Source organism: Crocodylus siamensis, chromosome 5 (assembly GCF_052110815.1).
Source record: "Crocodylus siamensis isolate JL-2025a chromosome 5, ASM5211081v1, whole genome shotgun sequence".
Taxonomy (NCBI): Eukaryota; Metazoa; Chordata; order Crocodylia; family Crocodylidae; genus Crocodylus; species Crocodylus siamensis.
Genome location: NC_143399.1, coordinates 28,210,799 through 28,237,423, shown reverse-complemented (window position 1 = coordinate 28,237,423; position 26,625 = coordinate 28,210,799). Strand labels below are relative to the sequence as shown.

The window sequence follows — 26,625 nt, the reverse complement described above, 5'->3', positions numbered from 1 at the left end:
TTGTGTATTTGTTTCTTATTTTGAGACTGAAAATACATCTTTGAAAGTTTGTGTTATATCTGGCATGCTAGCTTTTGATTTCAGATGTTTGAAATCAACATTTAAAACATTTTAAATTCTATTTAATAAAACCTTAAAGCTTGATACAGCCAAGCCTAGACATCAAAGCAAATAGAAACTATGCCTTTATTCAATCTTATAGAAGAAATAATGATTTAACACTGATATTTAAAAATTGCATGTATAAAAAATAATACTGGCTTAATAGTCCAGATACTGTGAATGCTTTTTGATTCTCTAAGATAACTGAATAATCACCAGTCACTAAATGATCCTTGTGGCGTGCTAATGTCTGGGGTTGTTATGTGGGGCTGTCCTGGGTGCCTGGGTCCCTGGCGCATCACTCTGCGCTGAAGGATACCAGACATCTATTTTATACATGCTGAGAGACAATTCAGTGACTTGAGGCTTAGCTAAATGGTAAAAAAAAAATTAAAGTTCTGCAGTACCATCTAGTGGTGGTGGGTCCTACATGTAATCTATATTTTATAGTAATTTTAATGATCCAGAGGTTCATTAATTTGCTTCATCAAATTTTATTTTAGGCTTCAGAAAATCAGTATGAAAAAACAGAACAGTATTGCATCAATTCCTGGCTGCATGGCTTAGCTAGGAACAGTGTGCTGCAACTTCCAGCATACCGCAGCTCAAGACTCACCTCATTACAGGGATAGAGAGTCTGTCATTGATGGAAAGGTTGGTTAGACCTGATCTAAATGCATCTTTTAATCTGTCAGCTTGGGGTATGGTTTAATATAGGTATAGTTAACTGAGTATCATTACTGATGTTAGCACAATTTAATCTGGTATAAATGTATACAGGAGCATGAATGCCATGTGCCCCCAGAGGCTGGAGGGACATGGCAAGCTCCCAGAGGCAGTGGCAGCGCTGTTGGCGGCAGCAGTATGGTGGCGGTAAGCAGGGAGCTCCCACAGGCAGCCGTGGCACTGTCGGCGGTGTGGCGAGGGGATGATGAGCACCAACCAGTGGTTGGCGACCAACCGCAGACACTGCCGGCAGCGGCAGCCAGCAGCGATTGCGGACCGCCTGCAGACACAGGCAGCACAGTGTTGGTCGGGGGGGTGCATGCGCAACCGCATACACCCCCTACGCATTGCAAATGTACAGGAGTAAACTGAGCTAGCACCTTTTATACCAGTAAAACTGTGCGCACTGAGGGAGTCAGACCAATTCAACTACACAGGATTTGTTTCTAAATCCCTACAAGGCCCACAGAGCGAAGTCATCCAGCCCATGGCCTCCCCATGGTTCCAGAAACTTTCAGGGCCTTGGCAATTAACACTGCTACTGCTCCCTGCCACCAAATTTCCAGATTTGTGGGGAGCCGGGACCTGTACCAAAACCTTATAACAATGGTAAATTTTTAAGGATACACAAAATATTTGCATTGGATGATCTCAGAGTTAAAGAACAAGACAGGGAATCAGAAACTCTGGATGCCTGGCTCTGTCTAAGATATTCTGGGTGACTGTGGGCAGGTCACTTACTCACTGGGAACCTTAAGGGTTCTGAAAACCATGTTTGCAACCTACTATAGATTTATGAGCATAATTTTTTACATTTAAGCTCGCAAATTTTCACCTTACTAGCCTTCTCTGCCTTGGCTTCAACAGAAAGAAAAATGAGTAAATAATATTTACTTACCTCACATGTGTGACATGTAATCATTAGTGTTTACAGAGAGCTTTGAAATCCCCAGATGGAAGGCAGCAAAGTATTCATGAGGTTGGAAGAGTGGCCGTGAAAAGACTCTCAAGGAGTTTCCCGCTCAGAGCACATCTCCTGGATTGCTGGTCAGGAGCAGTGAGTATGATCCTTGTGGTTTCATCTCCCACTGAAAGGAACAGTGTCTTCCTCCGTGTTTGTCAGGTGGTACTCATACAACAGTGCTCCATAAATATTGATAAAATATGTTGTGTTACATTTCTCATTTGTGTTTACTCTCAACATGAGATCCTTTTTAAAGAGCCGCAATAAATTAATTGTATTTTATGTCACAAAACAAAAGTAAAACTTGTTAAACGGAAGTATGAAGTATGTTACTTCAAAAATAACGTGAGGTACTATAAAATTAAATATATTGTATTTATACAATACATTGAAAAAATGTATAAAATTGGTAGGTTTTTTCCCCCTTATAATATTAATATTTACTGTTTCTCTTTTTCTGTCTGCCTTTTATATATTTACCTTCTGGATGTGAAGAAGTCTCTTCAAAACTAGTACTAATTTAACAGACTTATTTTTGTTTATAAGTACAATTTCATTTGTAGTTAGGTGGCTTCTTTAGACTTTAAATTTGTTGTAGTTGTACTACAACTGGTGCAGCTGAACTGGTGAAACCAATGACTAGCATGACCAATGGCTCTCAGCCTTCTTAGACTTGAGGCAGCCCTTGGAAAATACCAACTTTTACTTTTCTTTCATTTTTTGACTACAGAAAAATAATTGCACATTTTTTTCTGTTGCAAAGCACTTAGGCAACAGGTTGAAATGCTTTTAACACTATAGGGTGCCTACATGAGCTCCAGGTTGGCAGGGGGAGGGGCATGTTTCAATTAGATTGGCTCTTGGGAGCTGCTCTAACTTAAACCACAGCAGCTCATGTATTCAGCTCCTCACATTTCAAAATGGCCACATTGGCGCGTTAACTAATGTTTGACAGGCTTTAATTAAAGTGCCCCTGCCATTGAGATGCTGAATACGAGACGCTGCAGCCCGTTGGAGCATTCTAATTAGTGTGCTCCAGTAGACTTGATTAACTGAGTCGAATCACAGTGCAGGAGAGCATGTGTATAGGCACCCCCAGATTCCAGTTTGAAATCTCTGTTTCTCTTTTGAATCATGTTTGCACACCTAACAATGCTAACATTGTGTGGCACCCAGCATTACCCTTGAAAGAATCTCAAGGCATCTGTAGCAGGTGCTTGCCCCAAGGACAGTCCTGATGCCACCTAGAGGCCAAGCAACTCGTGCCCCACTCTGATTCCTTGAGGTGCCCTCTCTTGTCTACCTCGCCAACATCCCTTGATGAACTTACAGCACCCAGGGGCCAGAGTAAGCCTCAGTCCCTCAGATCTCTTGTGCCCTCCACCTTAGCCATGCCCATGCCCTGTGGGTCTTACACTGGCTGTGCCTTTCAGCTGAGGTCCACTGCCCTAGACCCTGGCTTCTGAGCCCCAGCCCTGGTTTTGCTCTCTTGTGCTCTGTGCTCCTCTGGTCTCGCCTTCTTGGGTCCTGGTTTTGCCCTTTCAGGCTTCAGGCCCTTGGGCCCTGATCTCTAGTGGCAGCCCTGGGGCTCCCTGACCTGAGCAAGGCTGCTATTGTGCAGCCCCCTGAGGGTCCCTGCCTCAGGCAAGGTTGCCCTCATTCTGCTCATCTCCCTGGGGTCTCTGACCCTTACAAGAGTCTAAGCTGGGTGCCATCCCTGTGGCCTCCATGCCACCCCTATAGCCACAAAAGTGACATAAGCCTGTGGCTCCTTTTCACTGCACCCCAGGGTGCCACTGCACTCTGGTTGAGAATCACTGGCATAGACAGACTGTAGTATTTACCAGTATTTTAATCTTTGTGTCAGGTTGACCTGCTCCGAGCAAAGTGAGATCACTGAGGAGCTGAAGTGTCACTGTGCCAGCTATGTAGTCACCTCAAGTGCTGAAGTTGCAGCAATAGAAATTTTAATTAAAAGTTTAGTTATAATGGAAAAAAGATTATGTGGCACAATAGTGACCTCTAGCGACTAGTTTCATTAATCACATGTAATAAGAAACTTCCCAAATTTTTTGCAGTCATCAGCTTAGGTTAATCATGTCCCCTCCAGTATTTCTGAAAGAATCTGCATAACATCCAAAGCTGAATCATGCTTCATTTATTTTGTTATATATAAAGTCACCATTAAAGTATTGATATGACAATTTATAAAGCAGCTTTTCTATAACAAAATTATTTTCCATGTGTCTTTGTCTTTTGTGCCTGCTTTCCAATTTTCTTTCCCACTTTTCAGCTCCTTGATACGTTTTCCTTGGTTTCCATATTTTCCCCTGAGACTGCCTCCTCTGTGTTTTCTTTTCATAGCATTTTTCTCCAATATTTTTGCCTGTCAGAGATGTTTTCTGAATCTGATTTGGCCTTTGTCCCCTTGTCTAATTCCACTTGCAGGGATTTCTATCTCTTTCCTCCGTCAATATCAGTGTTTTCCCATCCTTATAATCAGCACTCTTCTACATCCCCATACCTCTTTGTCCTGTAATAAGGGTTAAAAGCTTGCATCACCACCAAACCATTCAATACTGACCTTTCAAGTACAGATGAGCATTCAGTAGGGTTGGTATGTTACTTGTGAATTCACTTTTTATCGCCTTCCAAATTTGGAAGCATTGACAGTCCTGATAATCATATGTAAGCAAGGGAGTATCAGGCCATTCAAGAAATGAATTCGCTGTTTCCACCCCACAAAAGATGTACATTTCTTTTAGATGGATCACAGTGCCTGCCTCCTCGCTTCTGGTTTCCTTAATGGAAAGCCATTAAAGCCGTGGTCCTTGACATCTTTGGGGACAGTTGCTTATAGCTGAAGCTGTCTTAGACACCGTTGTTTATAGCTTGATTTCCATCGGTGGCTGCGGAGAGCTTCAGGGGCAGCTTCCTCTAAAGCAGCGGTGACTCTCAGCCCTCTTGTACCAGGGCCCGTTGTAAACATCAGTGCCAGCCCCCCACCCGTGCCCCTCGCTCGGCCCAGTGGCGCCCTCGCAGACCCGAGCTCTGCCAACCTGCAGGGAAAAAGCCGCCGTTTCCCACGTTTTTCTCCTTTAAAAAGAGAATCCTTTTCTAAAGTTGGTCGGTGACCCCGCCCGCCATTCCTGCGGCTCAAGGGTTGGGAAGGCCTTGTCTACACTGGGAACGAATCCTAAAGCTGGACGAGTGTTTTCCTGTTTCAAGCAGGGGGGGGAGAGTTAGAGCTTTCTCAGCCCTGGAGGGGAAACAGCAGCAGCCAGGCCCGCAAGCGATGCGGGGCTAATTCTGCCCCGGCCGGCCTGCCCCCGCCCCGCGGCCAGGCTCCGGCTCACGCCCCGCCCCCGGGCCGAGACCGAGGCGGGGGGGCGTTCCCGGACGTGGGCGGGGCCCGGCGCGGCGCTGAGCTGAGCCGGAAGCGGCCAGTGCGGGGGTTTCCGCCATGGAGGGGCCGGGACTAGGCCCGGGCCCGGGGTCTGCGCGGCCGCTCACGGAGGACGAGATGGCGGAGGTGAAAAAGGAAGTAAGCGACACGCTCTTCCCCCCCCCGACCAACCGCCGGGCAGGTCGTTGCCGCCGCCGGGCTCCCCGCGGGGCCCAGCGCCGCTTCCCGCTCGTACCCAGGCAGGGCGGGGCCCGGGGTCTTGGCGCTGCCCCGGCGCCGCTTCCGCAGGTGTGGGGGGGAGCAGCCGCCGAAGAGAGGGGCGGGGCAGGGGCCAAGGGCTGCCGCCACCGCTGCAGGCTTCCAGACCCGCAGGCACCTCCGCGGCGCTGGTGCCTGCTGGGCGTGGGGACCCTCCCGGCCCTCTTTGCGCGGTGAGCCCCCCCTCCGCACCTGCCGGGAGGGGTGCGGGCTGCTCAGGGGGAGCGGGAGGGAAAGCCCCAAGCTTTACAGCTGTGGCAGTTCAGCTGCAAAGGGGAAGGCGGCAGCAGGTGCCCGGCCACGCCCGAAAGGAGGCGGTGGGAGACGCTCCTGCATTGTGCAGAGCAGAATGGCGCAGGTCAGGTCGGTTCAGCTAGACTGAACTGCTCCTTGGCAGGAGTGCAGCAGTGGCAGCTGCCTCGTTTGGGATGTTGCTGAGGTGAGCGAAAGCATTGAGGTAAGTACATGAAGTGTGTGAGGCATTTTGGTTGTGAAAATTAATACTCTGGCCCATCTGTTTGTTTGTAGCGCGTGGTTTAGAATAACAGGGAGAAAAAGAACAGGAAGTGACTAAGAAATTCACTTCAGGGGCATCAGAGCCTCAACCTTTAGAGCCAAGTCATCCAGACTGCAGGAAGGCTCAGGACTTGCCAGGGTTTTGGGGGTGGGGCAAGCAGGGGTGGAGCCAGGGCCTAGATCCATAGTTGGTGAACCCCAGGCTGTGTCACCCACCTCCCTTTCCCCTTGCTGGAGGCAGGTTTGGATCTGTATGCAAAGTTAGCCTCGTGGTCTAGATCCTACAAGTTTGACGACCCTGATCTGGTTTGGGTGCTCAAGGCAGAGTCATCTCTGTCTTCTAAACTAGGGCTGTCCCACTGGCAGTCAACAAGGGGTTACGTTTTGGCTCCTGGACTCTCACAGGGCAGCAGCTCCCCCCATAATTCCAGCTGCTGTAGCAGCCTGGAGCCCCCTCCCTCTGGCTTCCCCTTCCTACGACTGTCCCTGTCTAAAGGGGTGGGGTGGTATAGGATGGCACAGCTGGCAGTGCAGGGGGAGGCTGCAGCTCAGGATGCCTAAATGGCACAGCGCAGCTGGGAGCTAAGCAGTGAAGGGGCGGGCTCAGGGAACAGCAGCAGCAGGGGGGCTCTGGCCCACAGGGTGGGGGATATACAGCCCTTGGGGCCCACGGCCTCCACTAGTGGCTGTGGGCCCCAGGGCTACTTTGAAGATTGACATCCCAAATGTTTGTCCCACCTACGTGTAAAACCTCAGTGACAAATTCCACAGCCTCTTCAGATAATCTTTCCCAGTGTTTCAGCCATCTTTGTTGTTAGGTTATGTGTTAGGAAGACCTCTCTAACTCTTCCCAGTAGTCTCTTCTCTAGGCTAAATCCCAGTTTTTCTAACCATTGCATAATGGTTCCCTTTTAAAAATTAATTTTACTGATTCTGTGTGGCCCACCAGGTTAACTTGCTTTCAGTGTTGTGTATCCGTATCTTTTTCTTCCTCATCTCCCACTTTTTGATTAGTTCAGTGAAGGTGTTTGTTTTACTTTCTTAATAGATCGTCCAGTGTTTATGTAATTTGCCTGTCATGATTTTCTGAAACATTTTTTGTTATTGCTTCTCTTTAAAGAAACACAAGAGAAATATTGCACTAGTTAACTAGAGGTTGCTTTCTTAAAGAATAATCCTTTATTGCATATGTGCTGACTTGAATGTAAGTCCTTTAAATTTAATTTGATGTGCTGACTTGCTAATTTTGCCCAAAGGAAAACAATAGTTATGTCACTTCAGCTGTAATCTTGTCAAGCCCATAGCTAATGAGAGTTGGATCAAGTCAGTCCTTGGATCTGAGATCTGTACAGAAACCTGAGGTGCTGCAGGAAGTGATGTTAGTAGCTGATGCTATTAAAACTGTTCTGAGTAGGTAGGAGCTAGTCCCAGTTTGATAAGAGTTGCTGAGGCACTCTTAGAGGAAATGTAAAATGGAGGTGTATACTGCTTGAGGTTAATAGAACTACAATTTCTGCAAAAGCATTGTAAGCTTTGTGCCTCAGGCCAAATGCCAGTTGGGATTAAGAATTTAAGCTTCCAAAAATATATTGGACATCAAGAATATCCAATTATGTGAGTGGAAAACAAATGTTTTAAATTTTGTGCTTCAGGGTTTTAGTCTCTTTCCAGCTCTAGAGATCAGCATGAGGTCTGGGGGGCTGGAGGTGTAGGAAGGCAGATTCACATGCCTTCTGCAGGTTTTGATGATGCGTGATATCTTGTGTTTGTCTTTATGGGGATACTAGGGAAAGTTTCAGCAAAAATTAAGCTGCTGGGTGGGACTGATGTGTACAGTAAACTGTTTACTATAAGCTTTCCTAGCAAGGCCTGTGCTTTTAGCTCTGGTTTTCTTGAATCCCTTAAAACATCTTATTTAATTGGAGCAGAAGTCTGTTACGGGTTTGAGGTAAGTATTTTGGATGTCCTTCAGGTACAGCCTAGTGCAGGGGCAAGCAATTATTTTGGGAAGAGGGCTGCTTACTGAGTTTTGGCAAGCCATTGAGGGCTGCATGACAGGCAGCCCAGTGCAGATAAATGTTCATTTTCTAAATTTTTTAGGGGTGCTGCAGGCTGGATAGAATGGCCTGGCGGGCCACATCTTGCCCACCCCTTGTCTAGTGCAACCTTTTGGCCCTGTGGGCTAGGTGAATGGCACAGGGCTAGTCCACAGGCTGGATCGGGCCCTGGGGCCTGGCACCCCCCTCACCCCAATCCTGGATAACAGGGAAGGAATGTGGGGAGGGGGGCCCAGTGACACCCACATACCCCAGGATTGGACCCCTGAGAGTTGGCTCCACCCCCCACGTCAGGATTGGCCCTGGGTTCCAGTGCTGCCTCCACGTGCTGGGACTGGGCCTCAGAGGCCTGGCGCTGGCCCCTGTGTGCCATGATTGGACCCAGCCAGCCCTGCATGCTGGCAGATGTTTTCCTGATCCAGCACACAGGGCCTGAGACTCACCGTGGATCTGGAAATCTGGCACCAGGGCAGTGGTGCCACTGTTCCCCATCTGCCAAATTTCCAGACCCATGGAGAGCCCTATGGATGGGTTGATACTGCGCTGGGAGTTGACCATGCATGGTCTAGTTCATGAAATGTTTGCCTCAACATTGCTGCCATAGATGGAATACTGCTGCCCTTCTTAGAAAAGTAAGTTCTCATCTTTTTAGTAAAAAAACTTTTCTTCTGTCCTCAACTGCATTTTGAGTCCATTTGTCTCACACTTGTCTCTGAGAGTGCAAGCACCTGTGTAGCCCCTTACTTTATTTAATTCTTCCTCTTTGCCCACCCCACTTCTCTTTTTCCCTTAATTGACCAAGGAAGCTGTGAGAGGTATTCAACTTGGTAATCAACAAGTGGTGTATTTTTGAGCCTCTTTTAACTTCCATACAATAAAAAATACTGACAGGAGAGTAGTGAAATAAGGTCTTGCTTCTACTCTACTCCTGAAGGTGCAACTCAAAGTGAAAGAGTGAAAATACGATACAGGTGACAGAGAATGTCTTTGCTTATGAAGAAGGGGAAAGAATAGCGGTTGGTACAGGGACAAAGAAATGAGACATGAGGCACTTTTCATTAGAAATAAGACATAGTTTAAGGATTAGAAAAACTGCTTAAAATTCTGTCTTCCACTTTCCAAAAAACTGTAATATATTAGATACATTCTCTGATTTCTCTGATATCCTCTGTATGTTTGTATGTGTGAGCATGAGAGACTTCTTTTTTCAAGCCAAAAGAAGAACAATTTATATAAGGTAAAAATAAGGAAAACCCATTTGCCTTTCCATTTGCACACCTATAATGATACGTTAAGGACCCACTGGCCCTCCTTCACAGTACAATGGAGAGGGAGAGAGAAGAGAGAACATGCATCAGCATGTTTTAAACACATGAAATGTGGCCTTGTTTGACTGTTTCTGTTTGTATAAAATTAGAATTTAGTTTCCATTTTTTTCTTTAAGGCACAAACACAATGCAGACCCAAAGCCCTAAATAACTATTTTTACCGTAGTAACATTAGTCAGTTCCTCAGCAGCAGTTACTTCCTGGTGGAATTATGAATCTCCAACATTACGGTGATATTGTAAATGGTAAATATTTATCCTTTTTTTTAGGAAAGTCACACAGGGCAAATTAATATTTATCAAGTCATGCTTCCATATTCAAATGTCTGTTTTGAACAGACATAAATATATAGATTAAAGGCAAACCATCCTTAACCTAGCTCACTGGTGAGGGATTAAGCCTCAATTACCAGTCATTATTGCTGGTTAACATTTAAAATGTATTTGTCAACTGAGTTTGGTTTAATGGAAAATTAGTCAAATGTGAAAGGTTTCTCATGGGTAGATACAGGGCTGTCCTTGGGGGGTGTGAATTGGGGCAACCAGCGCCAGCCTTGTGCTTTGTGGGGCCCTGCAGAACCAGGCGGAGAGGTTGCAGCTGCAGTTTAGCCCACCCAGCGGGTTGAATGGCTCTTTGCCTGTTCTGGCCAGAAGCTCCGGCCCCCACCTGTCCCGCCATGTCTGGTGTGCTGGGGCTTTCACTCCCTGACATACATATGCTGTGGGACAGAGAGGGTGGCCCCACACAGGCTGCTTTGCCCTGGGACCCGCACCCTCCTGAGATTATTTCTGGGTAGATACATGTGGCAAGTCGGTGTACAGTAAAAGTTACATAGGGGAGAAAAAGCCTCTCTGGCTGTTATGTAATGACACTCGGGTCTCTGATTCTTACATGTTACTTGATACACTAGATAATGACATCTCAAATTGACATATTTATTTTTTAGCATATTATTTCTGTCTTTCTTTTAGGCTTTAGAAAGGATGCGTCCTTATTTATGTGACAAAATCATAGCTGAGAGACACTTTGATTACCTACGATCAAAAAAAATTCTTACTAGAGAGGATGCTGAAGAAATTTCTTGTCGACCCTCAAGTAGGAAAAAAACTGGCAAGTTATTGGACTATTTAGCAGAAAATCCAAAGGGACTTGATACTTTGATTGAATCTATCAGACGAGAGAGAACACAGAACTTCCTCTTAGAAAAGATAACTGATGTGGTGTTGAAGGTCAAAAATGAAAAACTTGAAGCTCTCAAAGGTGAGTTATTTAATAGTAAAGTAGAGGATATTTTGAGGATATCTGTAAAAAGTAAATCAAAAGAACTGTCATGTTACCTTACTGTTTTTTTTAAGCATTTTTCTTTGATAGCAGGGTTTCAGCCTTTGAAGTCTTATCTTGCAGGGCAAGTCAGTCCTGTCAGACTTGTACTTAAACCCCAAGGGGCAAGTGTAGAGTCTTCTGTTTTTTACCATGCTAATCATAGAGATGCATAACCACGAAAGTGAATTGCAGTATGATCAGGGATCCTAGTTTTCTCTATTTAAAAATCCCAAAAATCTCTTTATAAAAATTCTAAAATTCTCTCATTAAAAACCCTCAAATTGGTGTTTTTCTATGATTAAAATGAAATGCCATTATATGTAGATATCAGTTGAACACAATGTTTTATTGATATATTTACAATTTTAAAGCAATTTGAAAGCCTGCCAATGCCTCAGTCAATATAATAAATTCTAAACACCTATATATTTTGGTGTTTGATTTCTTTTATTGTGGAAAATCGGAGCTCAGAGGTCCAGCTGCAGCTATTTTCCCCCTCCCTCCCCCCACACACTGCTTTGTGGCACTGAGCAGCCCTGATGTGTTGGTGCTCCTCACTTCCAACCCACAGCTGCCCGGCCCCCAGGGGGTGTGTGGGACAGGGGGATGCCTGATCATAAATGACACCATAAGTGACACATCAGGGCAACATGGGGGGGGGTGGAGATGCCCCCCAAGATTTGTGCGTCCACAGCGGGGCACAGGGCACCTGGCAAGACTGGCATGGGGCAGAAATCGCCTCTGCAGTCCACTGGGCAGGGCCCAGCATGAGAAGGTGGAGCAATGCAGTAAGATTTGTTGTTGCCACCACCACCAAGACCCCTGCAAAAGTCACGTGGCCATGGAGTAGTGCCATACCACCAGCAGCACAGCTGATGGGCTGTGGCATAGGAGGATGCACTGTCCTCACTTCCTCCTGCCATCAGCCATCCATGTGCCAGGCTGCAGCTGTACCCTGGAGGGGAGGTAGGGAGGGTAGGGAGTGAGGGTGGCCTGAGTGAGTGCTGGTGGCTGTTCCATGACAACAAGGTAGAGTTGTGGTATGGCACTCAAGTGGCTGGCAGCCAGAGGAGGTGAGGCCAAGGCTCCCCCCTCCCCTTCCTCCTCACATTCCCCATTCCATGGCAGCGTAGCTGGCACGGGGGTCCTGGTGGTGGCAGCAGCAGCCACAGTGAGTCTTGCCACTTGGATCCACCCTCCTGTGCTGGGTCCTACCCACTGGGCTACAGAGGCAGCTCCTGCCTGATGCCAGTCTGGCCAGGCTGCAGCCCTGTGCCCTGTTGTGTATGTACAGATTTGGAGTGGTAATGTCCCCTCACGCCTCCCTAAGGTGCTCATCCCCTCCTCAGGAGTGCACACAGTGGTGGGGAGCCACCCCCACCCCTGCTAGATGAGCTCCTTTGGCTCCATCCTCCTCCCTGGCTAGGCCTTGTGACTGCACATTCCCAGCCCAAGGTACTATGCCTTGCTCTGGCTGGGCAGTGCCCCCAGCCCCAGCTGCCAACCCTGCCCCACTCCCTCCCTTACTGTGGGGGCTTGGTGTGAGCCCCCACTGCCTCAGTCTACCCCCTTCCTCCCCCCATAGATTTGCCTGTAAACACCTAGAGGAGCTGCTCTTCACCACTGCCTGGCTGTACTGCTTGTCGTGCACGTGTGCACACACATGTGCACATGACGCTTTGTGCATCCAATCAGCCTCCTTCCATGCCCCAAGCAGCCCCTCTGCCAACCTGTGAGGAGAAACTTGAGGTTTCCTGTGTTTAATGAGAAAATCCATGTTTTTCCAAAACCAACAGAAAACCCAGATCCCTAGTTATGATGCATGCAGATCGTGGTTTGGAGGGGAAAGGTATCCGGGGGGTGGCTTTATTTTAGTTCAGCTAAATTTGTGAAACTACTTCCCATGAGAATACATTGCAGAATTTGAGAGAGGCGATAATGTTTTCCTCATGCATTTCCTCTTTAAACTATTTGCCATAGTGACAGGATGCTTTTTAAACTGTACTATACCATAAAATAAGCCTGTGAATGCAGAACTTATAAGATCCAGCCACTTTAGGAGTTGGTTCTAAGAAGCCCAAGACAGACAAGAAGCTAAATCTACAGTAGTGCAACTCAACAGACTTCTTCAGAGTATACTTTTCCTCCGGCTTCACTTAAACAGGCAAGGTCTTGACCCCAGTGAATTGAACCCAGAGTGATAAATGCCAAAATAATTTAAATTTCATAGATTTCATGGACATTAGAGCTGGAAGGGACCTCAGAAGATCATCAAGTCCAGCCCCCTGCCCCAGGGGCAGGAAGTCAGCTGGGGTCAAAGGATCCGAACAATATAAACGTCCAAATGTTTCTTAAAGGAGTCCAGAATAGGTGTTTGCACCACCTCGGGCGGCAGTCTGTTCCAGACCTCAGGGGCTCGGACAATGAAGAAGTTCTTCTTTATGTCCAGTCCAAAATGGTCTTTGAGGAGTTTGTGACCGTTTTACCTTGTTATCCCTTGGGGTACTCTAGTGAACAGGCGTTCCCCCAGATCATGATGCACACCCCTTATATACTTATAGGCAGCCCCCAGCCTGAGCCTGCACTTTTCTAAGCTGAAGAGTCCCATGGCTCTCAGCCTCTCATTGTAAGGTGTGTTCTCTTGCCCTCTGATCATGCGTGTGGCTCTTCTCTGGACTGTCTCAAGCTTCTCCATATCCTTTTTAAATTATGGAGCCCAGAATTGGATGCGGTACTCCAGCTGCGGCCTCACCAAGGCCAAGTACAGTGCGAGGATGACATCCTGGGATTTGCTTTAGAAGCATCTATGGATGCAAGCCAGTGTTTTGCTCGCTTTACCAGCTGCAACATCGCACTGGTGGCTTATATTCATCTTGTGGTCAATCATGATGGCCTTGGGTCCACCACGATATGCTGGCTGGGAAATTGGCTCCGTGGTAGGACCCAGAGGGTGGTAATTGACAGAAGTCAATCGTCATGGTGCCCTATGACCAGTGGCATCTACTGTGACCAGTGGCACTATGGACGAAAGAGACTTGGGGGTCATCGTTGACCACAAGATGAACCTGAGCCTTCAATGAGATGCTGCGGCTAGTAAAGCGAGCAAAACGCTGGCTTGCATCCATAGATGCTTCTCAGGCAAATCCTGGGACGTCATTCTCCCCTTGTACTTGGCTTTGGTGAGGCCGCAGCTGGAGTACTGCGTCCAGTTTTGGGCTTCACGATTCAAAAAAGGATGTGGAGAAGCTTGAGAGAGTGCAGAGAAGAGCCACGCGCATGATCAGAGGTCAGGAAAACAGACCTTATGACGACAGGCTGAGAGCTATGGAGCTCTTTAGCCTGGAAAAGCGCAGGCTCAGGGGCGATCTGATGGCCACCTATAAGTTTATCAGGGGTGACCACCAGTATCTGGGGGAGCGTTTGTTCACCAGAGCGCCCCAAGAGATGATGAGGTTAACGGTTATAAACTACTGCAAGACCGTTTCAGGCTGGACGTAAGGAAGAATTTCTTTACTATCCAAGCCCCCAAGGTCTGGAATAGCCTGCCAGCGGAGGTGGTGCAAGCACCTACATTGAACACCTTCAAGAGAAATTTGGATGCTTACCCTGCTGGGGTCCTTTGACCCCAGCTGACTTCCTGCCCCTCAGGCAGGGGGCTGGACTCGATCCTCCGAGGTCCCTTCCAGCCCTAATGTCTATGAAATCTATGACACCCAAGTTCCTTTTGGGTTTTTTCCCCCCATGGTAGAGTACCTTGCATTTTTCAGTGTTGAATGCCATCAGGTTTTCATCCATCCATTTTCGGAGCCTGTCTAGGTCAGCCTGGATCACCATCCTGTTCTCAGGTGTGAACACTTTATCGCAAAATAAATCCTTTACTTATCTCAAAGTCCTTCACTTCAGAGTATGGTAAGGAGAAACCACCTTCATTTGTGAAGCCTTGTCTTTCTCAAAGTGAATCCTTTTTCAGGGAACACTTGTTTTTCATTGGTCTAGAAAAGACGCATTAAAGTTAACTGTCTGATGAGCTGGGTTCCTGAGGTTTTTTTCTGTTTTAAAAATCCCAAATTCTCTGATAAACAATCTCAGTTCTCTGATTTTAAAAAGCCTCAAATCCACATTTTTCTGCAATTTAAATAAAACACTACTATATAGATAGGTATCAGTTGAATACAGTGTTTTATTAATATACATTTACAATTTTAAAGCAATTTGGAAGCCTACCAGTGCCTCAATTGCTATAATAAAATAAATTCTAAATACCTACACATTTTGGTATTTGATTTTGGGATTTTTATCATGGAAAATCAGAGCTCTCTCTGCCTCCTTCGTTTGCCAGGACAATCCAGCTGTGGCAGTCCCTCTTGCTGCTTTGTGGGGCTGAGCAGCCCTGATATGCTGCCCTTCCCCTACTCATGCTGTTGCACCTCCCAACCCACAGCTCCCCCAGCCCCGCTGGTGCCTCTTACTCTCAATCTGCTGCCTCCAGATCCCAGCCCCCCCGGTGTGTGAGGAACGGAGGGAAGTAACCACAGGTGATGCATGGTGGGGACAGGCAATGTAAGGGGGTGCATGTACCCCCCCCCCAGATTTCTGCACCCACACCAGGGCTGCAGCTGGACCAGACCAGCTCTGGAGCTGCTTCCGCAGCCCAGCGGGCAAAACCTGATGTGGGAGGGACTGCCACACTGCCAAGGTGAGGCACAGCAACAGTGGCAGCATGGAGGTTTGCACCTCACCTTGGCAGCAGTGGCAGCATGGCAGTCCTTCCTGTGCTAGGTCCTGCCTACTGGGTAGCAGAGGCAGCTCCTGCCCAGAGCTGGTCCAGCTAGGCTGCAGCCCTGTGCCCCGCCATGGACACAGAAATCGGAGGGGGCCCATGACCCTCTATGTGTCACCTGTGCCACCCTTGCCCCCATAGACTCACCTGGAGTGAGCTGTGGGAGCTGCTCTCCACCACACTGCCTGCCTGTCATGTGCATGTGTGTGTATGCACATGCATGTGGCGATTGCTGCTTCCTACTCCCCCTCAGCCCCAAGTAGCCCCTTGCAGGCTGGAACACTGTCAGCCTGCAAGGAGAAACCTGCGGTGTCACAGGTTTTTCTTCTGTAAAGGAGAAAATCCTGTTTTTTCTGCAGCGAAGTGAACTCCCAGATCCCTGCTGATGAGCCATGGTCTCCTACAAGGTACAGCTCTTTGCAGATCATGAATTCAGAGCCCAAGCTAAGGCTTCTAAACATTAATTTTAAGTAGCCTACTTTTCACAGGTACTGAGCAGTTACTGGGTTATGTGCTTCTCTTCTCTGCACTTGTAAATAACTGGCTGCTTCATAGTTGAGCTCCAGTATCTAGATTTATCCACCAGTTTTGAAATCCCCTAATAACAAAGATCCCAAAGCTACTTCTGACGTTAAATTCTTGAAGAATGGTAGGAGATAGTTCAATCTGTTCAGCTGTAATGCTGTAAAAATCTTGTACCTGCCATTTTTGGTATGAGAAGGTGTGTCGGAGCATGGGAAACCCTGCAACAGAAAGAGGAAAATAATTCTGATTCTCCTCCCTCCACTCACCCCACTAAGACAGATTAGGCTAGAATTCGAGTGCATGGGTTTACAGTGTTTAAGTAGTCAATTGCAAAGGGAATTTAACAAAATCAAAGTTGGGAGGAAAGCTGACAGACCTACAAGGCAATCCAAAGTAAGTGATCCCCACAGATAAAACATTAATACTTGCTCTAGCTGGAAGGCTATTGGAATCTTAATGTCACTGAAATAATAGACAAGCAGAAGCAACCTAAGTATGTAATGTTTTGTAATAAGACTTAATCTGGTTTTTATTGCAGGTCTAAGCTGTAGCACCTGTATGACCTCACTGTATGGAGGAACAAATAATCTTTCTAGGTCATATTCTGATGAATCGAATTTCTATGAAAAAATAAAAGGCAAAGAACCCACCCATGTTTATCTTACAGAAGAAGAGTTCAGTACAGCTGCCTTTATGTCTGCTGCATCTCTTCGTTCAATGAATCTACCAGTTGTGGAAATGGGAAGTGCAGAAAATACAGTTTTCTCAGCCACTCTTCCAGGACCTGGGGATCCTGGAGGACCCCCTCTTCCTCCAGATCTGCAGTCTGAACAACAAGAAGCCTGTACCAGCTCAAATGACAATCTTTTCCTGCCTTTGAGATCACGTTCTCTTCTACCGCAGTGATCTTCAGTGATACTTTTTTTTAAAGCCTTTTCTTTCAAAGAGTCCACTGCTTGAATAGGTGTGGAAATTGCAAATTAGCACAAATAGTGTGTGATTTGCAACACATCTTTTTTTAAAAAAGCTCTTTTGTCTAATGTTTTCATTACTTTTTGGAAGCCTTAAAAACGTCACTGGTGCTGTACTTTAGTTTTAACTTGATATTTTGGGTTTCATATTTTAACTTTGGCTGCAAATACTTGAGCTGCACTACTGGAATCTGCTGTATTGTATATTTTTGTGAAAAATCAAAGAAAAAAAGAAGGCTAAAAAAGAACCTGTAAAAAAGCAGATTACTTTAGAATTCTAATTTTCTACTGTTTCTAAATGTTTAAATTTGTTTAACAGTCTTATTTTTCTGTGTGAGAGAAACTCTGCCTCCAACCTTATGTGGAGCTCTCATTGTTAGAGATCTACCAAACTTAAGGAAGTGGCCAGCCATTTTTGTGGCAGATCCTAGGGCTGGCTGCCATTTTGACGGGCTGAGCGTGGCACCATGCCTTTGGCCAAGGAGCCCCATCAGTCCCACCCCTCCCCAGTGTTGCCCAACCCGCAGCTTAATTAGCCTGATTTAAGCCTGGGGAAGCCACTAATACATTTATTAAGTGTAGATTAGTGGCTTCCCATGGCTTAATCAAGGTAATTAAGCCACAGTTTTGTGCCATCCCTAAGTGGCAGGCTCTGCAATTTTGGTGGGCTTGCTGCAAAATAGAACTCCCCTCCCCCCCTCCCCCCCCCCAGTTTGCTGGCAGGTAGAGAAAAGGCCAGGAAGCTATGTAGTCTTAAACTGGGGGTGGGGCGGCAGGTTTGCTCACAGCAGATGTGGAGGCAGCCTCTGTGGCTCCTGCTGCAGCCAGACCTGCCTTGCCCCTCTCCCTTCCCTGTGTGCTCTAAGACTGCAGGACTTCCCAACCTTTTCTCTTGCCACTAAATAATGTTTTGTAGCAAGCTTGCCAAAATTGCAGAGCCTGCCCAAAATTGCAGTTTCTGTAAATATGCGGAGTCGCAATTTCTTTAGGTCCGTACTCATTGCCAAGCCAGAATTTGCCCCTCTGTAGCAGTATGTTGATGCTTTTTTCCAAACTCTCTTTATCCAGATGATATGAAAGTGAAAAGTATGCAGATATCACTTTAATTTGGTTTAGCATATGCTAAATATGCTTTCACATGGCTCCAAATCATGTTTTTTATGTAAAATATCAAAATAACTGGCTTGAGTCGCACTTTTAAAATGAATTGTCATGAATTCTAGAAAAGAATGTAAGGTACTGTAACCACTCTAAACTACTCAGAAGACTGAGGGGTTGTTTTGCAGTCCAGGTGGTTAAATTCACACCATATAGTAGCACGTTTACATTGCAAGTGGCTTAGAGTCCAAAACATAGTTTTAAAATTATTTTTAACATGGGAGAGTTCTCAGATTGCCAGCTATGGTACCATGTGCTTTACATCTCTTCAGTTCTAATACTCGCTTTGTAAAACTGACTGTTGATATGATCAAGTGTATAAATGCAGAATGAAGCTTAACCTTATGTATGCAGTGAGAAAAGTGCTCTTAGGCATATTTTAAAGGACTGTTTTAGTTTATCGAGTTCAGTTGAGGTTGGATATTTAAAATATTCTAATGCTGGTATAAGCACTATTGCAGGAGTGTTCTGCTTTTTCTGAAGCCCATGTTCCTTTTCTAATCCTGGTTCTGGTGTTGCAGAGGCCTAAAGGAGGCTGATGTCTTGGGCCTCAGCACAGCCAGCAGAGTGGCCTGTAAATGTGTGCAGGTCTGTCGAGATTAAGGAGATTATTCTATGGAAACATCTCAAGTATATTAACGAAGAAGCTTGCATGTGACAACAAATACGGGCTCTTATTAATGTATATAGCAGTCTTCTTCTGTTTCCCATCTATTTAAGACATGCTGGGATAGATTTTTCAGGGATACTCCAGTACTAACTGTAATGGGCATTATATGCTTAAATACCTTTGAAAAAAATTGGCCCTTTGTGTCTGGTTTTAAAAAACCTGCAGATCCCATTGACTTGGGCTGGAGTTGTGCATGTTTAAATGCCCCTCCAATTTGAACATTCCAGTTACCTTTACCTGCATAATTCATAAAATCTCATAATTTATTTTGGAGTTCCCTTGTTGGAAGGGTTTGTGGAACTTGTGCTTACAAACTAAGCCTGGAGCTAATCCCGAGAATTCTCTTCACTTCCAGGGACCAACCAATGCCCTTCCTCTTAAAAACAGAAAAACTCCTTTGGGAGCAGGAGGAAATGCATAGGAGCTGAAGTGCTTAATTTTGGATAAGATAATATTCTGTGTTAAATTCATCCTCTCCCACCCCCTTTTGGAATTTCCTTAAATGAGAGGAAGGTTGGGACCCCTCATAAAGCAAGAATATGTATCAGTTCAAGATAGGTATTAGTTAGCTAACAAATCTTGAACAAATACCAGTAACGAATATGATGTATACTGCACAGTCTACACGTACGGTGATCACTGTTTAAACAAATGTGTATAATATGACCAAATACTTGGAATTGGTGTACTTTTAAATGTGAGATTTTTATCGTGAAATAAAAAATTTTGCATACTTGTCTATTTGGTACTTCTCCACAACTATTATTTTAAAAATTGAAATAAATAAATAAACATTGTCTTTTGGTCTGAGGCACCCACCCTAAGTACCCATATATTTTTTTCAACAGGCTGACTTACCTGGTTTAATTTAGAGAACAATGCAAGAAAATGTTGTCAATTCTGTGTCTCAGAACAGATGCTTATGGGAATAGGTATCTAATTGGTATAACCTGATTTGACTGAAAAAAGGTTAAGCACTCACTGATCCATTTGTCCACCAGCTGAATGGTCTTCCTCCTCCAGTGCTGTTGGAGAGAAGGTGAGGGGCTAGAAATGAATTTAGGCCTGTGGTTGTTACTTTTAGGACTAATGCATAGCTACTATGAGCCCATTTCCTTATTTAGTTGAAACAATTTTATTCAGCTGATAAAACCACAAACCTTCAAGCATATGGGAAACTAATTAGAAAAGGAGCAGGTTGCAGTGCATAATTTAGCATAGGAAATGTTCTGCCACAGGATGTAGAGTGGGGGTGCTCTATAGCCTTGGAGTCAGCCAGGTCCTCTGGCCCACATGGCTCTCCATGGGTCCAAGAGTTTGGTAGTGGGGGGGGTAGTGGCAGCAGTAATTGGTATTCCCCTGCCGCCAAATTTCAGGCCCCTTGGTGCCTTGCAGGCTGCTAGCTGTGCCACTCCTGCCCACAGGGCAAAAGCTTGAATACAGCTCTGGTAGAGTTGGTGCGTATAATTGGGTGGATTCTCAGGGCTGTGCAAAATTTCCCGTGTTTTGTTTCAAAGCTGTTTCAATGTGTTTTAGCTCGAAACAGTGAAATTGAAATGAAACAAAAGCCTTCAAAACAGAACAAAGGCACTCGAAACATTTTGAAGTGCTTCAAAATGAAACGCAACTTGATATGAAACACTGTTCCCTCAAAGCAGAAGTGCTGTTTTTGCACAGCCCTAATTCTCGGCTTCCCTGAGGGCCCCACAGGCCAAAGGAGTTTGCCCGATCCAGCTCTCAGCCCTTACACGCAGCACTCCTACTCTATAAAGCACCTGGTACTTGAGACCAGAGTATGGGGCTGCATGGACCCGTTTCGATGCAGTGTGATTCGCTTCGATTCAATGGGCAGGAGGCACTGAGAAAGGTTGAGGTGGTTCATGGTTTAGTTCTCTCTAAAGAAGGTCCTGGCAGACCACAGCGGTTACCGTGTGACAGGCAAGCGAAACCGCCTCGGTTTTGGACCTGCCCAAGCTACGGGAAATGTCTCGAGAATCGTGCAATGGCACGAGCTGACCTCGGGCGGACTGAAGCCTCCTTGCGGTCGGGGAGGCGAGAGGGGCGCGCGTGGCAGGAAGCGCTGCCCGGCGGGGTCACGACCTAAGCTGAGGCCTCCGGCCTGAGCTCCCGTTTCTCTGTGGCCCAAACAGTGCACACGAGGGGGCGGCCTCCGAAACGGCTCCGCCCTGCTAGCGAGGAGGCCCAGACCGGGCGCAGCCGAGCTCCGCCTGCCCCGGAGCCAGGGGCCTTTGGGCTCCCAGCGGCTGCCGCTTCTTCCGGCCCGGCCCGGCGGGGCCGCGTTTCCGCGCGGGCTGCCCGGCCCGGCCCGGCCCGGCCAGGCCCCGCCATGGCGGCGGAGGGAAAGGACCCGCTCGGCTACTTCGCGGCCTACGGCAGCGGCAGCAGCAGCTCGGACTCGTCGGACTCGGAGTCGGCCGGGCCCGCGGGCGCGCAGGGGCCGGGGCCAGGCGGCGAGGGGCCGGGGTCGGGCGGCGGGAGCCCGGGGCGGAGGCCGCGCCTGCCGCCGCCCGACGAACTGTTCCGGAAGGTGTCGCAGCCGCCCGCCTTCCTCAGCAACCCGCTGCAGCGCCACATCGACTGGGACCGCCGCGTGCTGCGCGCGCCCGAGGAGGTGCGGGGCCGGGGCGGGGAAAGCCCTGGGCAGGCTCGGCCGACACTCCTTTCGGCCCGCTCTGACGGAGGAAGTGGCGCCCCCGGGCTTGTGCTGCCCCCGCCGCCTGGCCCGTGTGTCTCCTAGTTCCTGAGTCTCCCTCGGGCTGTGCCAGTGCCAGAGGCCCCCGCTGGAGGGGCTTGTCCTGACCGGGGTCAGGGAGTTTTCTCCCGCGGGTAGGGACTGGGGTCAGTGGGGGGTATGGTGTCTACCCAGGTCCTCTCCAGCATGTATTGGCAGCGCTTCATAGAAGCAGGACGTGGGTTGCTGTCCCCCTTAGTTGACCTGCCTGGGCGTTGGGTCTGTTGCGGGGTGACAGTAGTGGTACATGGAGCTCAGGTGATGGGTTGGACAGGGCTGGGGACCTCTGGAGGGGATGTCCCTTCCAGGCCTGCTTCTCTGATTCTGTGGCCCAGTAAATGGCATCTTGTGCTCACTTCCGCAGCCTCCTAAAGAGTTCAAGGTGTGGAAGACCAACGCGGTGCCCCCACCTGAGACCTACAGCATCACTGAAAAGAAGGCGCCTCCCCCTCCTGAGCTGGATATGGCAATAAAGTGGTCTAATATTTATGAGGACAACGGTGATGATGCTCCACAGCAGACCAACAAAGTGAAATTCTTACCAGAAGAGGAACAAGAGCCAGCAGGATCAGGTAATCGCGTAAACTGGTAAAAGGCCCCAAAATTAGTGGTTCTGTGACTCCTGCATTCTCCTTTTAAGTTTGAATTTCCTCCGTTCCCCACCCCCGACTGCCCCTGGATCCTACGAAAGGTTATCTAATATATATTTAAAATACTAAATTGTTTGTCAAAGGCCTAAGAAGATAAAGAATTGCATATGAAAGTCCAATAAAAATAATCCTTCTAGTCAACTAAAAGATTATCATGATTTGAATCAGCTTTCTGAATAGCTATTAAGATAAAAATATATCAGGATAATATCTTTTTTTTCCTAAGCAATCTTATGCTAATCTGTAAGCTTTTTCATAGTTAAAATCCGGGGAGTTGTACTGTGTTGATTGCTTCTCTGTGGCTGGGTGGAGGTTTCAGTGGTGTTTTGCTCAGATTCTGTACCAAAATCCTGAAGCTTCCCTTTTATTAAATTTAATGTTTTTATCATATTAAGCTTTATCATTCAGACTACAGTTTTATCATGGGGAAGATAAGACAACCATAATAATTTAGCATATTATTATGTAGAGGACTGTAAAGGAGTTAGATGCTTGTACAGTTGCCTGCAGTGTTAGGGACCAAAATTTCATGGATTGGGACTTGAAACCATTGATGGCCAAAGAATTCAGGACAGTCCATTAAAAATCTGCTGCTCTAACACATCATTAATGTGGCTTACTACTTCCTTCTACATCACTGACGGGGTGGTCTGCCTTGCATTGCTATTTTCTCCTTGTGTTGGCATGTTATAACATGGTCGTGCTTTCCACAGTCGCATCAGGATGTGTGGATCTGCATAGTAACGGCATTTGTTCTGAAAAGCAAGATGTGTTAAAGGTGGTGTAGACAAGTAGGCTCTGCTACAGAAATCTTTGAGCAAGGGCACTGGTAGGATGTTTTTCTTCCTCCCCCTGTACCAGTCTCTTTAGAGCAGTCATATCTGGTTGCCTCACTACTTCCCTCTCTCTCTCTCTAAAATCATGCTGGCTGAGGAGTATTTGCAAGGGTAGATGGATGCCATCTCTGGGCCTGAACTGAGGCTGCCAAAAAGGCACTTGGATTCCTGATACCATTAGCAGAACTAGGAAATGACAACAGATGCTGGAGAACTTTTATTTCCATATTTTATCTGTAATCCTTTTCTGTTCATCTTAAAGTTTGAATTGAGGGTTTATACGGTCAAAACTTTAAAAAAAATACAAAACAAAGCAGTCAGAGTATACTCTTCCACCCAAATGTCTTGGTGTAAGCTTTGATGGCTAGGGCTGTAAGAATTCAGAAAATAGAGTGGAGCAGGTGTTGGTTGAAGTATTTTAAATTTGGCTGAATATGAGGATATTTGCCTTTTGCATGAAAATAAAGATAGCTTATGACAAACTGTAGAGAATGGTGCTAAGACTAGGAAATTATTCTTTTGAAACGGCTCTGATAGAATTTCAGGTATCTGTAGAGCATTTTAGGTTTTCTCACTGAGACCTTTGTCAAAGGGAACATCATCTAGAGATGTCATTAGACTGCTTACTTCAGTCTGTCACTCTGGACTTTACCTCCCACATACAGATGGCTCTTTTTGTTTCCACTCCTTCCCCCACCTGCCCTTCATGTCTCCCTCCTTCTTTCTCTTCCTCCTACCTTGTCCTCCTTCATCCCTCCTAATGAATCCCCAGTCAAAAAATTTAAAAAGTGAAATGAACTGAATGCCACTTGTAAATGATCAGAGTCTGCTTGTCTGTTTCTGTTTCTACCCTTTGTCTACTTAAAATAGGAGCTTCTTGGAGCAAGGACTCTCTTCAGTGTCTAGCAAAATGGGATCCTATTTTGATTTGACCCCTAGGCACTCTGATAATACAAAGAATATGTTGGTGTGACTTTTGTGCTCTTCTGTGTGACTTTAACACATTCCAAGAATGAGGATGTTATCAAATGCTCCTTTATTTTGGCAGCCTCCAAATATGGTAAAATATGGCTTTTTCTGGCAGGAGGATAAGGATATATGACAAAAGATATTGAACTTGCCAGCTTGAGTTTGCATATTGTGCCTGCATTGATTAATGCTGTCTTTTATTTAAAGATGATGAAAAGGATGAACCAGCTTCTGCTAAAAAACGCAAACTGGACACTGGGGAGCAGACAAAAAAGAGGAAGTAATAAACGGGACTTACTGCATTTGGCCCTAATGAAAATTTCTGTGAACTTTGATGCCACTACTGGAATGGGAGACAAATGTTCTTTCACTCACTTTCTATCACCTGCTGTTTAAGGAATTTTTATTTCTGTAAAATGTTTGTCATTTGAAAAGCACAAAGAGTCAATGGATCAGTGTTGTGATAGAAACTTGCATCCTCTGAATGAAAATTAAGTCCACTTATTTAAAACAGAGTCTCTTAAAGTATTGTGATGAATACGTGTGCTCGTGCAAGGTGTAGGGCTTTGCAGTATTCTATTTATCGAGAAACATGCTGACTTTTGGTGTAAATTTTTCTTGACTGATCTTCCATTGTGTTAAAACCTTTTATAAAGGAACGTATCTTTAAAATGTTTTAAGTAATGTATTGTGATACATGTTTGAACTATGGTGTTTTAAAATGTATGTAAAGAATATATATAGATCAGTGAAATAAAACTACATTTGAAAACTTGTGGTATAACTATTGCATTGTATGCCTAATGAGCTCAAGGGACAAATTCTGTGCTGTGTGCATTTCAGTAGTAAGTTATAGAGCAGGGGTTGTCAACCAGGGGCATGCATACCCCTGGAGGTACTTAAGAAGGCCCTAGGGGGTACGTGCGGGCGGGGATGGACCGCCGCCATGCACAATCCCGTGCTGCCACGTAGGTGCTGCCCACCCAGCCGGGTGTGGGGGGAGGAGGAAGCTTGCACACAGCAACTGTCACTCCACATTCAGCTATGTGCCCCCCTGCCCCCACTGCATCCGGTCATGTGCCAGCCCCTCCCCCCTGCCCTGCTCCACATCCAGCTGTGCACCAGCTGCTTGCCTCTGCTGCTCCCTGGCCGGCCAGGTCGTGCCTGTGCCACATCCAGCCACCAGGGGTACACTGCTTGGTGTTTGGCCGCTAGGGTTATACTGATCCAAAAAGGTTGAAAACCCCTATTATAGAGATTTGACAGATGCCTCGCGGTTTAATGTGTAATAAACAGATGTACTGTTTCCTTCAGGACTATGGCCTTCAAAAAATGTAAACAGTGAAATTTAGTGTTTGAAACTTACGTGCTTGTTACCTGAGCCAGTGCCTTATGAGCCTAATTAATACATCAGGAAATTTTTTCAGTATTACTGAATGGGGATGTTGCTGCTTTTTTTTTTTTAAATCAAAATGAAAAACAAGATGGTGAAATGCAAACATACAAAAATTGTCACCCGATTTCCTTTACTTGTAATCACTGTTGCCAATAGCATCCACATCAGCATAAACACTTTTGGCAAAGTCAGATGAATTTGTTATATTATCACACTCTGGGAAGTTTGGCAGTAAGCAGGTAATCTTGGCCTCTGTTTCAGAAAGCAGAATTGAGCTCAACAGCCCGCAGAGGATATTACATATGGCTGGGATTCTGGCACCTCAACCCAGATCTTGCAATCAGGAGTCAGTGAGGCCTGTTCAGGTATAGCTGAAGGATTGTAACCTGTTACCTAAAACAGGCTGCATCAAGGCATGTAGACTTGTTTTGTTTTTTAAAAATCCCAGCAAAAAAGTGTTTTTTCTGTCACTTACAACCTCTCATCTTTATAGCAGAAAAGCTTCTGCAGTGCTGTTACAAGTCTATAATTTATTTAAAAAGTTACTGTCAGCCATTCATATTTTTAGTTTCTTCATCTTATTTTGGTTAATTTTAAGTTGTTAAGATAAACATTTTAAACTATTTGTGCATAGAGAAATTTATTAATGTGGAAATGTGATTTTTTTTTCATCCTTTATCTTCAATGTGAGACTTCTTAAGGGTTTTAATCACATTTTTTTGTATTATCAAGAAATATGTGAAAATACGAAGCAGCTCTTTACATGGAATCCATCAGCTCCAGAGCTGTGATGATTGTAACTATGTCCTTTGCATTGTTCTACTAGCTTTTGGTCCTCCTGCAACTGCAGTCTACCAGCTTTCCTTCCTGATTTCATGGACTCTGGGCCAGAATCTTTGATGCATTCTAGACCTTTCTGGCATTGTGACCGTTCAAAGGAGCCAGAAGGTAGTCAGAGCAGTGGTGCTCAACTTTCTGGCCTCATAGGTTGGTATGCAGTTAGTTCGTGGGTGCCATCTGGCACGCCAGCACAACCCCATGTGCTGGATCTGGCCTTGGTACAGCCCCCATGTGCCAACATGATCTGGTGTATGGGACAGTGTCATCCAACCTGCAGGGTCCTTACATCCCCGTGGGCTGGAGGTTGAGCAGCACTAGTAGAGCATTCCTCATGCACTGAGGAGCTTTCTGCTGTCACAGACCCAAGGTATTATGTCCCCCTCAAATTGCCCTTTGAG

The 26,625-nt window shown here is 46.2% G+C and overlaps 2 protein-coding genes and 1 long non-coding RNA gene across 4 annotated transcripts; 2 read left to right on the top strand and 1 right to left on the bottom strand.

The window, feature by feature from the left end:
- Positions 1-3,935: 3,935 nt before the first annotated feature.
- LOC149863647 (uncharacterized) lies at positions 3,936-4,971 on the bottom strand. Its single transcript, XR_016442555.1, has 2 exons — positions 4,852-4,971; positions 3,936-4,325 (listed from the first exon to the last, which is right to left on the bottom strand). It is a non-coding gene; the product is annotated as an uncharacterized LOC149863647 (long non-coding RNA).
- A 177-nt stretch (positions 4,972-5,148) lies between these two features.
- Positions 5,149-19,525, top strand: BCL10 (BCL10 immune signaling adaptor). Of its 2 annotated transcripts, none has more exons than XM_090048716.1 (3): positions 5,149-5,336; positions 10,329-10,617; positions 16,524-19,525. In XM_090048716.1, the coding sequence occupies exons 1-3, from the start codon at positions 5,256-5,258 to the stop codon at positions 16,889-16,891; spliced, it is 738 nt and encodes a 245-aa protein (XP_089904842.1). In that variant the 5' UTR covers positions 5,149-5,255; the 3' UTR covers positions 16,892-19,525. The 2 variants fall into 2 exon arrangements, with proteins under 2 accessions (XP_089904842.1, XP_089904843.1); XM_090048717.1 differs by lacking the exon at positions 5,149-5,336 and adding an exon at positions 5,515-5,913.
- A 1,428-nt stretch (positions 19,526-20,953) lies between these two features.
- C5H1orf52 (chromosome 5 C1orf52 homolog) lies at positions 20,954-24,758 on the top strand. The gene is made up of 3 exons (XM_090049565.1): positions 20,954-21,416; positions 21,901-22,108; positions 24,199-24,758. Exons 1-3 carry the CDS (start codon positions 21,132-21,134, stop codon positions 24,273-24,275), a joined length of 570 nt encoding a protein of 189 aa, XP_089905691.1. The 5' UTR covers positions 20,954-21,131; the 3' UTR covers positions 24,276-24,758.
- The last annotated feature ends 1,867 nt before the right edge of the window (positions 24,759-26,625 follow it).